This window comes from Sinocyclocheilus anshuiensis, unplaced genomic scaffold (genome assembly GCF_001515605.1).
Source record: "Sinocyclocheilus anshuiensis isolate Anshui unplaced genomic scaffold, SAMN03320099.WGS_v1.1 scaffold2089, whole genome shotgun sequence".
Lineage (NCBI taxonomy): Eukaryota > Metazoa > Chordata > Actinopteri > Cypriniformes > Cyprinidae > Sinocyclocheilus > Sinocyclocheilus anshuiensis.
In genome coordinates, this window is record NW_015549564.1 from 116,711 (window position 1) to 130,256 (window position 13,546).

Below are 13,546 nucleotides of genomic sequence, written 5' to 3' on the forward strand. Positions count from 1 at the left end.
TTGTTTGGTCACACTTTACATTAGGGCTTCATTAGTTAACATTAGTTAATTCATTAGTTAACATAAACTGCCAATGAAAAATTCTTCTGAACATTCATTAATCTTAGGTATTCCAATGTTTAATAACAGGTTGTTAAAATCGAAAGTTGCAACTGTGTTATTTAATGAGCTAACATGAACTAATACTTGAATTTTTTAAACAAAGATTAATAACTTCTGTAGCAAATGTAGATATTGCTCATTGTGAATGTTAATGCATTAACTAAGGTTAACTAATGAGGTCTTATTGTAAAGTGATACCTATTGGTCTTTATAGTTCTTTTGCACTTTAATCTGTGTAAAACTTTTAACTTTATACATTTTTCTGTATTGCTTTATTGCATTTAAATGTTCAGTTATTTTTGTTATGAGACAAATGTTATTAAACCTGTTATACTGTATTATGACAGCACTTTTTAAAACTAAATTCCAATATCGTGATAATACCGCATACCGTGATAAAACCATTAGCAATTAATCGCAACATGAAAATTTGATACCGGCATATCCCTAGTTCACATTCTCCATTAAAAGACCTTCAGAATGATGTATGATTTGTTGGAATCGGACGAAAAATGACTGATCATGACTTGATGTCGATAGAGTCAGCAAAGTCAATATTGAGAAAAATCGAGTTAGTTTTCTTAAGGTTCCAAAGCAAAATCACGGAGCAGCGTTGCATCTTTTCCTCCAGTTCTTTTCTTAATAATAATTACTGTATTAATAATCACAATATAGCTATTTTTATTTTATCTTTGTTATTATAAATAAGAACAGATGCAAAAATAAAAGTATAACAAATATAAGAAAAACAAATAATGCATTACCTTTTTAATTTTACATATAAACAAAAGCATTTAAGTAAGAAAAACAAATAATCAAATGTAAAAATCCCTTTAGTCTGTTAATTACAAATAAATTGATTGTTAAAACTACAAAAGCAGTTCAATCAAGAGCAGTGAGTGATTCACTCTTTTCTTTTATTGTTAGATTAACATTAATGAGGCGGCCTATATATTAAGACCTACTGTAATGCACAGATCTAATATAATGTTACATATCAGGGCCCGTATTCACAAAAAATTTTATCTTACCACTAAGAGTTCTCCTAAATAGAGGTAAAAGTTTTTTGCTAAGAGTTTTCTCTTAAAACCTATTCTCAAAGCTTCTGAGACAAACTTTTACTAAGGAATAGAGAGAAGTCTTAAGCTAAGAGTAAGGGCGAGGTTGACCTCGTTGCTATGGATGATGTCAGCATGCTTACTAACTATGACCACAGTGATTGGCTAATAGGGGAGGGGTCTCTGTCAGAGATTTATTCATAGAAATATTGTAGAGCGCGATATTATGTTGCCATATTCAGATAAAGGTTTAAAAATAAAAAAAATATGCTCATTCAAATAAAGATTTAAAAATGCAGGCTAAGTGTCACAAATTAAACAAGTATATGTTCAGTTAATTGTCAGCCTCTTACATGTGTGCTCCTCGTAAACATTTAGCGGATATGCATATAAACAGCCTTTTAAATAACGGAGTAGAATAATCATGGCTGATAGTAAGGCATGTAAATGTAAAAGAAAACCAAACTGGACTGCAAGAACAGCTGTTACTTCTTGCCCAACTTGTTAATGAAAACATTCACAATACCCTCGCGATTAAGGCGACACCTTTTTAAAAGCTCATTATCGTCAAACGTTTCTAAAATATTTCTGTTCCAAGGCAGACTGCCGGCAACAGCATTTTAGGATAGTTTGTGACTTGATCTTAGTGACTTAGGAGTACTCTTCACTACTCCTAACGTTTCACAGATTTAGGAGTTAATTTTAGCACTACAACGCTTTGGGAAATACTAAATTTAGGACTGACACGCCCATTATTTTTAAGATTTTCTCCTAAATCGGCAAGTTATGAGCTACTTTTAGCCTTATAATGTTTTGTTGAATACGGGCCCAGATGTTTTTCTCCAACAGTTTCCCAAAAGTTCACTTAAGACATAACAGATTATGTTTGCCCTAATGCTTAAATACTGTAATTCTGTGAAAAATGTGTATATTTATCGGGATCGCGCACAGTTGGAAGCGCCTTTATGCGGGCGCTTCAGATGACAGTCAGTGTGAGAAGCGAGCGGAGACGAGGTACTCTTTTCAGAAAACATACAAATAAAGGTAATTAATGCCCTCTAGCCTCCACTAGACGAGGGCTTAATGAACACATTTTTGTGAAAACTCAAAATCGCCAATTTTCAAATTTTTTGCCTGTAGCTCAAAATGAGCCCATGCGCATTCGACTAATTTTTTCCAGCACGTGTTACAAATGAATAGGAAAAATACTTCTGGAACCAGCGCCACTGAAAAAGTGGGCACTCTATGGCCAATCAGAGGCTTGTAATTAGTGCTGGGCGGTATACCGGTTCATACCAAATACAGGTGTTTATTTTTGTTATGATATGAATTTTTAAAATACCGCAATACCGGTAATATGACCACTTTAATATGTCGCTTAAAGGGGTCATATGATGCTGCTAAAAAGAACAGTAGTTTGTGTATTTGGTGTAATTAAATGGGTTTATGCGGTTTCAGGTTAAAAAAAAACACATTATTTTCCACATACTGTACATTATTGTTTCTCCTCTATGCCCCGCCTTTCTGAAACGCGTCGGAACTGCTGGTCTAGAACCATTCTTACAAATATAACATGACGTAGCAGGGCGCCGCGGACAGACGCCGAACGGCGCCGCCGGTGTGCCTACACTCATAGAAACGGTATAATTGTGAAAAATATCGTGATATAAATTTTTGGTCATACCGCCCAGCACTATTTGTAATTCAGAATTTGCTCAATATGCCAGAGTTATAAATACAATTTAAACAAGAGATTCATTGTGCAGTATAGACAGATTTGTTTGATTGTAACTGGAGTTTTCACTCGGTCAGTTCCCTCAGTCAGCTTGCACTGTGGGTGAACTGAAGTGATATCAGCATATTGATTATATAGTGAGTGATCTTTGCATGCTTTTTGTTTGAAACTCTTAATTAGAATAAACATTTTGTTTTTCATGCTGCTAAGCACACTGCAAAGGACCAGTGACGGACCATATTAAAATGTGGGACTGAATCTGAAAAATCTGATGTGTCAGAATCACTGATCTATTGATGTCATAAAAATTGAATTCATCGTTCCGCCATGTTGCTATTCCCTAGTATGCCCCATACGTTCTGTTGAGTTAATAGGAAATCATACGATTTTAGTGTGAAAACATCACCTGATGAGTCAGTGTTTTATATCTGAAGTCTCCCTGTACATTCTTTCAATACAAATATCCTAAGCATGTAAATGGTTATTTGTTTAATGTCGGGAATTTCTGCTGGTTATTAAGTTACATTCATATTCATTTCATTAGCGAACATCAGTTTGGCGGATGGGTGAGACTTCTCAACTCATATATTACAAATGTCAAGGTGTGCATTCTGAAATTAGAATAAAGATTTATGCTTTGAAATATAGGCGCATATATCTTAGTTCGCCTGCAGTTATTCACTGTGGTTATGTAGTTCTGTTGATTTGCAATATTGAATTTATTCGTACTGTAGACTAACTGCAAATGTTTCAACAATTTTATTAACCGCATGCATTTTGAAGCATTTAGTGATTTAAATGGAGGTTAAAGTAATAAATAATTTGACAACATATACAAAACACTTACTGTAATGCTAGTAAAATGCCATAGTATTTGCGCGGTCTTGAGTCTGAAATAGATGGTTCAGTCAGGAAATAAAATAACTATTTCACCATAATGATTTCAGTATATGCTTATCTTGCCTGAAAAGACCATAAACATTACAAATAACATCTGAAGTAACAATTACAGACCTGCCAACCTGTACGCATTTTGCATTGCGGGTATGCATTTTAACCTCAAAGTACACTGGTACGATTTGTCACTTAAATACGTAAAAACCTGGTGAGGCCTCTGTGCATGCGCAGTACTCAAATCAAGCAACAGCAAAAGTAGAAGAGTTCGACCAAACAGAGTGCTGGGTTCATTCCCCAAATAGCAAGTGGGGAGGATTGACAATTGCGGAAGGACTGTCATTAAAAAGAGACTGCAAATCGACAGCAACACAAAATCCCGCTCGATTCCCCTTCCACTCCCGCTGTCTGATTTCTTAAGCGAGCACAGTACAGTAGTCATTTTATTTATTTATTGGATTTGTTTAAATAATTTCCGTGCGTTTTATTTATCTCAGAACTGGCCATGTTTCTCTGTGTCCGTAAGCCTATTTGCTGAGATGAGGAAGTGCCTCCCCGCTAATAACATGCATTTGAAAAAGCAACACACGCCGTAATGACTTGAAATGAGAAGCATTTCTAAACCTGCTGTCCAACAAAAGAGAACATCATAACATGCCTTTACTCCACAACATCAGTCAAGTGTTTGAAATAACTTACTCTTGTGATCTAATGTGGCTTCTTATCACAGAAAATATATTCTATACTGTAAAAAAGGCTATGTCAGTAAGCAATCGATTATAAATATTAGGGGTGTCCCCGACTAAGGATTTTCATAGTCAAATCGGAATTTTCGAATCTTGCCGATAGTCGACTGATAGTCGAATCATATGTTTGGGGGCGGGGGGCAAAATACATGAACAAATCAGACATTCGACATCATTACTGACGCACAGGGAAAATGTGTAGCTAACGGATGCCTCGCAGATACAAAAATAATGTTTTGATTAAAAGGTAGTTAACATTAAACATCAGCGAAACCCTAAGATTTCACAACATTTTTTTAATGGTACTCTCATTATAACATTATGTATATGACAGTAGTTATTAATGTTCTGCATTTTTGTTTTGAGCAGCGCGCTCTGAAAATGACCAGTAGAATGAAGTATTTGATAGCAGGTTTTTAATCAATGGGATTTAACTCATCATTTATCTCATATACAATGTGCTTCGTTATTTATACAGTGATAACTTTATAAGTGAGCTACGTGCATGAACTGTGTTCCGATCGATATGATCCCTACACAGTGTTCATTGCTCCCTACTGCCTGAGCGGGGGAAATCTGTTGAAGTTTACTTCACTTCGGAACATGGGCTGGAATTGAGAACGGCTGATGTAGCCTATTGTAGTAATGTTGTCTCTGGTACTCTGGTCTGTGAGCGTAAATGCGTTCAGGAGGCGTGGCTTTGGACAGCGATTGCAGGGAGGGTGGGACGTTCGCTTTCAGTGCTATCAGGCTAAAGTTAGCATTTTCCAAGATCTCCTACTGCACCTTTAATATTACGACTTATAGGCTATCTGCACAAAATGCCCCGTCTGCTGTCTCTGAATGAACTTCTTTTGTGGATGCGTTCTTCACGCAACAACGTGCAGGAACACGGCAACTAAACTCTAAAAATTCACAGCGTTTTATTGTAATAGTGTTCTCATTATAATGTTATGTATATGACAGTCCCAGTCATAGTTATTAATATTCTGCATTGCTGCTTATACGAGATAAATAATATATATTATAAACTATATATATAAACCGGCAGAGTCTTTCACTCTGCCTGTGTCAATTTGAGTCTTGTTAAAGATTTCAATCCCTGCCGCCAAGATGTTTCTCTGTCGGTCACGGGTTATGGAAAGTGAAACTTAAATCTATAGGGGTGGTTGGATTTATTCACCCACGTTAAAATATTTATTTAAAGCTTCTTTCTTTTCAGATTCTTATTTACAGCATTATCTTAATAGGCTGTATATTAACTTATTGGGAGAAAACCGGTAGTTATATGTGAAATCAGACATTTGAGCGCCCCCATATAGCCAAAATAGCATGATCATAACACCCCGCGAATATTCGACTGTGAGATTGGTATTGAATCAGGCGAGATTGGTAGTCGAATCGGGCTCCTCCTATCGAAGCATCGAATCGTTGACTATTAGGGGTCACCCCTTATAAATATACATAATTATCATGAAAATACCCAAGTTGGCTTGAAGAACACAGATAAATACATTGTTGCAGTCAAGTTTTTATTGTCTTAATGTTTCATCATTCAAAATGTTTCTATCTTTTAATTCAGCTATAGCGATAGCTGGATGGCTTTGTCCATATTAGGGATTTCCTGGAGCGTCAGGAGTTCTATTACTTCTGTGATGCAAATGTGGATTTTCTGTGCTAGGGCGCCCTGTGTGTGACTCAGTGCAGACCTCCTAACCTTTGGAAAATATTTAACATTAAATCTTGTATTTTGCACATTGTGCAATTAAGATTTTGACATTAGACATCAAGGATCTTCAGGTAATAATGTAGCTATCCAGGAGTACCAAAATTGGTATCTAGAAAATTGGAATTTTACTGGTTTTGGTACTGACTGATAAAATTTTGGTCCAATGACAACACAACATTCAGTTTTGTTGTGTAGCTCTTCAGTATTGGTTTAGTTCAAATAACTGTGCAATGTTAATTCATTATGAACGTTTAGTACAGTCTTCAGTAGAGCAACCTATCGCTGAAGTGTCCTTATTCAACTTGAGTGAATTCAGTGTTGATTGATTTCAGTTCAGTAACACTGTCAGTGTTGCAAAATTCATGAATTATGAACAAATCTGATTCAGCTACAAAGCATGTGTGGTAGATATGCAATAGATATACGCATTTCAGGATTTGTTGCATTGTGTTTGTGCTTGTTTTAATCACGATCAGGCTGATTATCTGCTGCTAGCAATGTTTTGAAATTGATTACTTTAGTTAATAAATTATGAAACAAATTCTTTTTAATTTGTCACCCATTAAAACATGATTTAAGAATTGGTCCGATTGACTGTTTTTAAAGCATGTGCTTAATTATTTAGCTAAATGGGTAGCACCTCCATTATAAAGAATAAATAGAATAAAATAAAAAATAAATTGAAAGATATAAAATTATTAGCATCTGCTACAAGAAGTTGTTCATTACTTGTAGTTATCATTCTAGAAATTCCATATTGCATACATCTCCATTATAGTAGTATTAGCTTCATTTCCTTAATGCATGTTTAAATGTTTTATTTGTCTTCTGGTTCATTTTTGTCATAACGATATTATTTTCCTCTGCTGTGTCTAGATCATTCTGTCTCTCAGCCCATTATGGTGCAAAGACGACCAGGCCAGAGCTACAACGGGAACGGAGATGCAAGCTCAGTACTGTCCCCGCGCTCAGAGGGGGGTGGTCTGGGTGTGAGTATGGTGGAGTATGTCCTCAGCTCTTCCCCTGGAGACAAGATGGATGGTCGCTACAGAAACGGAGGCTATGTGAGTCAATTATCTTATTACACTCATTGGGTATCTTATTACAGCGCTTCTTTTTTTTTTTTTTTTTCAAGCAAATGTGTTTTAAGATCAGGACTGAATCTTTAAAGTTAATTGAATAAAAAAAACAAAAAACAAAGAAGCTCTTGTGCTGAGGTGGCCAGTGTTGATCCTAGAGAGTCACAGTCCTGCAGAGTTTTTCTCCAACCTTGACAAAAACTCACCTGCCTGTAGCTTTCTAGTAACCCTTAGACCTGGATTAGCTTGTTCAGTTGTGTTTGATTAGGGTTGGAGCTGAGCTCTCCAGGACTGACGTTGGCCGCCCCTGCACTAGTGAATACATGCAGTGTTTAATTATTGATTTATTTAAAAACTGAAGTCAAAAAACAGAATGGATATTCTTCCTTTTTACTCCATAGAAATAAGTAACTGGGACAACCTTGGTTTCTAGGCAGTGGACTAAATTACTTTTTACAAACAAACACACTCCAAAAAAGAGCAGTCAGAAACAGAGCCATCTGTAGGTTTTCATTATTATTGGTCCTTTAGGATTTGACACATTATGTTCACAGAACATCAGGAATCTAATGGGTTCCAGTCTTGCACTGACATATACTGGCTCTTTTGTGAAAAGATATGCCAATAAAAACCACACAGAAGAAAGTAAGTCATGTCATATCCCTTTAAAAAATAAATATAAATACCCGTTTAAAAAAAGAGAAATAAATATGATCAGTTTTTATTTAATGGCAACTTTAAAATGTATAGATGCATGTCACCTGCTGTTTATTTTTTATTTTTTATCTTTGTATGACTCAAAATCTGCAAAGGAGTGATTAAATATAACTAATCATGTAAAAAGTATAATCTTTTATTGGAAAATGAAACGATTTTATCACGCTTTGATAATTGCCTTAAGCTTTTAAACAACTGAAGAAAAATAGTGATCAAAATTAGGCTTGCCGCGATAGATGGTGCTGACGGTGTTAAGCCGCAACACCGGTTATATCACTTGCCCACCGCGACACCGACCCCCACCGTCGTTTTGATTTTTTATAGTAATAAAAATCATTTAGTTCAGTAAAAGAACAGACACTACAATTAAAAACTGAACACGGCTGCTCAATGCAGCGTGCCGAACGACAGTCGCATCACAGATTTCATTTATCCAGTGAGGAGAGTGAGTCGAGCTGACTGACAAGAAGAGTGAGGTGAGGTGAGACAGACAAGACGATGGCAGATGTTTTAGTTTTGAAACGAGATGCAAAAGCGCCTGTTTGGCAATATTTTGGATTTTGAAAAGCCTGTTGACTTTTGCCGTTTATCTAAGGTGATTTTGGAAGTTTATTATTATTATTATTATTATTATTATTATTATAACTTATTTAAACTGTCATTTATTATTATTTTTTTACATCAAGGTGTATGCCGTGCCTCCAAGCTTTCTTACTCGTTTAGCTAATAAACGTTCTACGTTTCTTATTTATTTGGTTATATATTATACATGTTTACTTGTTTCCAGTTTTGTACATTTAAACTTTATGCAAGTTATTTGTTATTTTATATTAGGCATAGCCTGCCCTATAGCATGGTGTATTTTTATTTGTTTTGTTTTGTTAATAAAAGTTCTATGTTTTATATATAGACTAAAGTGAGTTTGACGTTGTATTTTGTTGAAGAGGGGAAATTCAAACGAACTAAAAATTAACAATTGCTTTACGCCGTATTGCCGCTATTTTAAAGTGAAAGTAAAATACGCACGCAGCTTTTACAATCTATTTAAAAGCAAAGGAAAGCGAGGAAAAGAGGGAACGCCCCCACCCCCACGGTGATACCGGTATTACCGGTGTTGTCACATGTCGATTAACCGGTGGGAAAATTTCCTCACCGTCACAACCCTAGTGAGAAAAACCAAGTTCCTAGGGGTGCAAAAGTGAAAGTAAAATGCACACGGCGCTTTTAAGCTATTTAAAAGCGAAGGAAAGCGAGGAAAAGAGGGGAAATTCAAACGAACTAAAAATTAACAATTGCTTTACGCCGTATTGCCGCTATTTTAAAGTGAAAGTAAAATACGCACGCAGCTTTTACAATCTATTTAAAAGCAAAGGAAAGCGAGGAAAAGAGGGAACGCCCCCACCCCCACGGTGATACCGGTATTACCGGTGTTGTCACGCATCAATTAACCGGTGGGAAAATTTCCTCACCGTCACAACCCTAATCAAAATACAATTTATAAAATCACCTGTCAAGTTCACAAATTTATTTATCAACACATGAGTCAAATTGGATGACTACAGGGACTCCTCTCAAGATCAATCAATTAACAGATCTTTTTTCATAATTTTGGCAATAGAACTGTCAAGAATAGAAATGATTGAAAATAGGTTCATTCTGTGTCAAATCAACCAAATTTCAGAAAATACCTCTACTCAGACTTTTTTTTTTTCCTCCTAAAGAAAAGCATACAATAGTGATGAAAGCCAAACTATTAAATGCCATGGGTGAATATTTGTGTAATTCAGTATTTTGTAGAGGGGAGTATTTGTCTAGATTGAGGTAATTGATACACAACCTAAAGTAATTTCCTAAGGAATGGCTTTGTTTAACTTTGATTTGTGGTGATTCTAGGGTGGAGCAGATCCAGATGGCAGGGAGAAAGGTGATTCAAAAGAAAAGACTTCTCCATTTGAAGAAGACAAAAGTCCTGAGATGACAGTCGGAGATGAAGGGGATGCCATAAAAGCAAATTCCAGAGGATTGCTGAATGGGATGGATCGCGACATTAAAGACTTCAAGTATGATGGTTCTTTTGCCAACTTGTAACAATATTAACATAAAAATGTAAACTTTCTTTTAAAACTATTTAAACAACCCTCTACAATGCAAGTAAATCACTCGCTTGCGCGACTAAATTTCCATGCTAGGCGATCAAATACTGTCTATCGTTAGCTATTGGCTAATAAATTGTTAGATTTCACTCGCCAGTGTTTGAGTCAGAGGCTAAGTATAAGTTTGATACAGATATATAACTTGCCTTCACTCATTTTGAACACTTTGCGCTTGAGTGTTTCTCTCTTCATCTTTAAAGCACACTATTTTAATTAATCTAAATGGATGTGCAGTGTATTTTACTTACCCTAAACTCTAGTGTGAAGGTGCCCGACTAGCTGTCGCTTAGCTGAGAGCACTCAGTGTTTCTTTCACACATGCAAAGAGAGGGAGAGCAAGACAGTTTTACTTACCACGTAGAATTGATGCGCTACATGTAAATTATTTTCTTTGTTGCATTTTCCTGTCAAAATAGTGGAGTTCAGTTGGAATTATTCAGCCTTTAAGAACAAGCAGAAGCCACTTCCGGTTTCTTCGGTAGTAGGCGGAACTAATGTGCAAACGGCAATCTCGTTGGCTGGTGCTCACCTGTTACCTTCAATGTTTTGAATCAGTTCGAGCGAACGCAGACAACATGATTAATATTCATTAACTCAGCAGCTCATCAGATCTTAGTGTATTTTGTATTGTTATTAGTAGTAGTAGTAGTAGTAGTAGTATATTATCAGTATTATTAACTATCTAATATAAATGTATGCCATTGAACTAGGGATGTCAATTTTCGCTTTCTCACCCCGAATTAAAGGGGTTTTAGTCTGAATGAAATGCTAGTAGCAGGATTGTAAAATGAATAGATGTGATTATGATAATATGATAAAATGAAGAGAGCGCGTCGTACGTTTGAGATCATTATACTTTGTTGATGGTTTCATATCCCGTCACGGAGACCGCTGAACGCGCCTCTTTAAATGGTTTCGTGGTGCTCGTTGTTGTAGATTAAAACACAATTGCAATGTTTTCAACTGACATTATGGCATTTAAAATAAAATGATCCCAAACGTAACTGTGGCGCATGTGGCTGTGCAGTCAGTGAATCGCTTCCATTTGCGCTGCTGCAGCAAAACACACTGTTGATCACATTAAACATTTGTATGTGAGTATTATGATCAGTGCTTAATTTGATCCTGCTGGATCCTGTTCCGGAAAATGTCAGATTTGGAATTTTTGCGTTCCGGTAGGCCTATTTGTTTTAAAAATCCAGGTGAAACAATGCCAGAGAAGTTGGGCGTGATACGGCCAAGGGCTCTCTTGCCAGATCTGTTTACGCAGCGCATGTCACTTTAAGCGGAAAGGACCCTGGCCTGCAAGGCTGGGACTTCCAGGTTATAAAACCTTGCGAATGTGGATGGCGAGGCCCAGCCGGCTGCCTCACAAATATCCGCAATGGACACACCACTGGACCATGCCCAAGATGAGGCGATGCCTCTAGTCGAGTGGGCCCGTACTCCAATGGGGCATTGGAGGCCCAAAGAGGAGTACGTTAGCAAGATGGAGTCTACTATCCATCTAGAGAGTCTTTGCTTCGTAACCGGAAGTCCTTTGGTGCGGTTACCAAAGCTGACAAAGAGTTGTTCCGATCGCCTATAGGGAGCGGAACGCTCAACGGGGCAGAGCAGATAGCTCTCTGTCCTCTTCAGTTGGAGGATGCGCGGAGATCGTAATGACCTGTGCTCTGAACGGAGTGGAGAGCACTTTAAGTACGTAACCATGCCTTGGTTTCAGGACGACTTTAGAGCCGTTAGGCCCGAATTCCAGGCAGGCAGGGCTAATAGAGAGCACCTGCAGGTCCCCTATTCGCTTTGCTGATGCCAGTGCTAGAAGCAGAGCAGTCTTCAGCGATAGCGACCTAATGTTGGCAGACTGTAGCGGCTCGAAAACGGGGCCCTTCAGGGAAGAGACGGTAGGGGGACGAGGCGGATTCAGCCTCCTAACACCCCTCAGGAAGTGGATGACCACGCTATTTCTGCCCACCGATTGACCCCTCAAGGGGAATGAGAGCCCTATAGCCGCCACATAGACTTTGAGCGTGGATGGGGAACGTCCCTCATCCAGCAGCTCTTGTAGAAATGACAACACCTCTGCCAAATTGGAAGTAAGGGGGTCTTTTCCGTGGTTTAGACATCAAGCGGAGAAAAAAGACCACTTTAAGGCGTTGAGGCATCTCGTAGACGGAGCTCTAGCCTCCGAAATTGTGTTTAAGACTCGCTCTGGGAGGCACGAAGGCTCCCGTCGAGCGGCCAGAGGTGCAGGGCCCAAAAGTTGGGCCGAGGATGCCATAATGTCCCGTTTGCTTGAGAGAGGAGATCCTGTCTCAGTGGAACAGGCCAAGGGGCCGCTATCAATAGCTGAGTTAGCTCCGATAGCCACAGCTCGTTCATCAAAAGGGGGGCCACCAGGAGAACCCGGTGTTCTCGTTCACTCACTCGCCTGATTACCTGTGGGATCAGAGCGATCGGGGGAAAAGCATAAAGAATGAGGTTGGGCCAATCGTGGGCCAACTCGTCCCTGGTCTTTGAGAAATAGATTGGGCAGTGAGAGTTGTCTTCTGAGGCGAAGAGGTCTACCTCAGGCAGTTGGTGTGGAAGCCTCTTTCCGCCTTCGGCCAGTGGCCGAAAGTCGGTATTCCCTCGCACAGCGCCCCCCAACCTGAGTTGGAGGCATCTGTTGTGACAACTGTCCTTCTGCAAACCATATGGCCAAGGGCGAGTGGTACCCATTGAAAGCCTGACTTGCTCTGAGCTGGGTGAACCGTTTCTACGGCTCATATCGCCAGCAAATTCATCACCTCTGAGCGCAGGACGTGTGCATCTTTGCTCTAAACTGAGGTGGGAACCACGCAGTTGAATCGCGGGGTATTCGAGCGAATTGCAGTGAATAACCTCGTTTTATTGTCTCCAACACCCAGTTTGGCACTACAGGGATGGCCTGTCAGGCCTCAGCCTGTGTGATAAGGGGTTGGATTAAATTGAGAGGCTGGTCGACGTATGAGGACCCCACACTCAGGAGAGGAAATTTGCTATGCCTGAATATGCTTTCAAAAAATGCTTCGCTAGACTTAATGCTTTCATAGCAGAGTAGTCAGCCCCCGTGCACGCTGCCTCAGAGTGGGTGTGGCCCAGACGGGTCCAATTTGAAGCTGTCAGTGATAATAATCATTAGTGACAGCATTCCCTTTTAATCCACCTAAAAAGATCAAACCACTCATTAGAAGAGGAGTACTGATGATCTTTATGTGTAAACACTCAGGCAGATCAAAATTGCTGCGCGCATTCTCTTAAATCCACTCGTAGTGGCCGAGGGGAGGGGCGGGGCCGCCTTCATTAAAGAAGCCG

At 38.7% G+C, this 13,546-nt stretch overlaps 1 protein-coding gene across 4 annotated transcripts in view; it reads left to right on the forward strand.

Moving 5' to 3' along the window:
• pum2 (pumilio RNA-binding family member 2) overlaps positions 1–13,546 on the forward strand; it is a 63,842-nt gene that overhangs the window by 4,098 nt on the left and 46,198 nt on the right. For all 4 annotated transcript variants that reach the window (XM_016445242.1, XM_016445244.1, XM_016445243.1 and 1 more), the window contains exons 5-6: positions 7,141–7,328; positions 9,954–10,120. In XM_016445242.1, the coding sequence (XP_016300728.1) occupies positions 7,141–7,328; positions 9,954–10,120 (355 nt within the window). The remainder of the gene's footprint in view (positions 1–7,140; positions 7,329–9,953; positions 10,121–13,546) is intronic.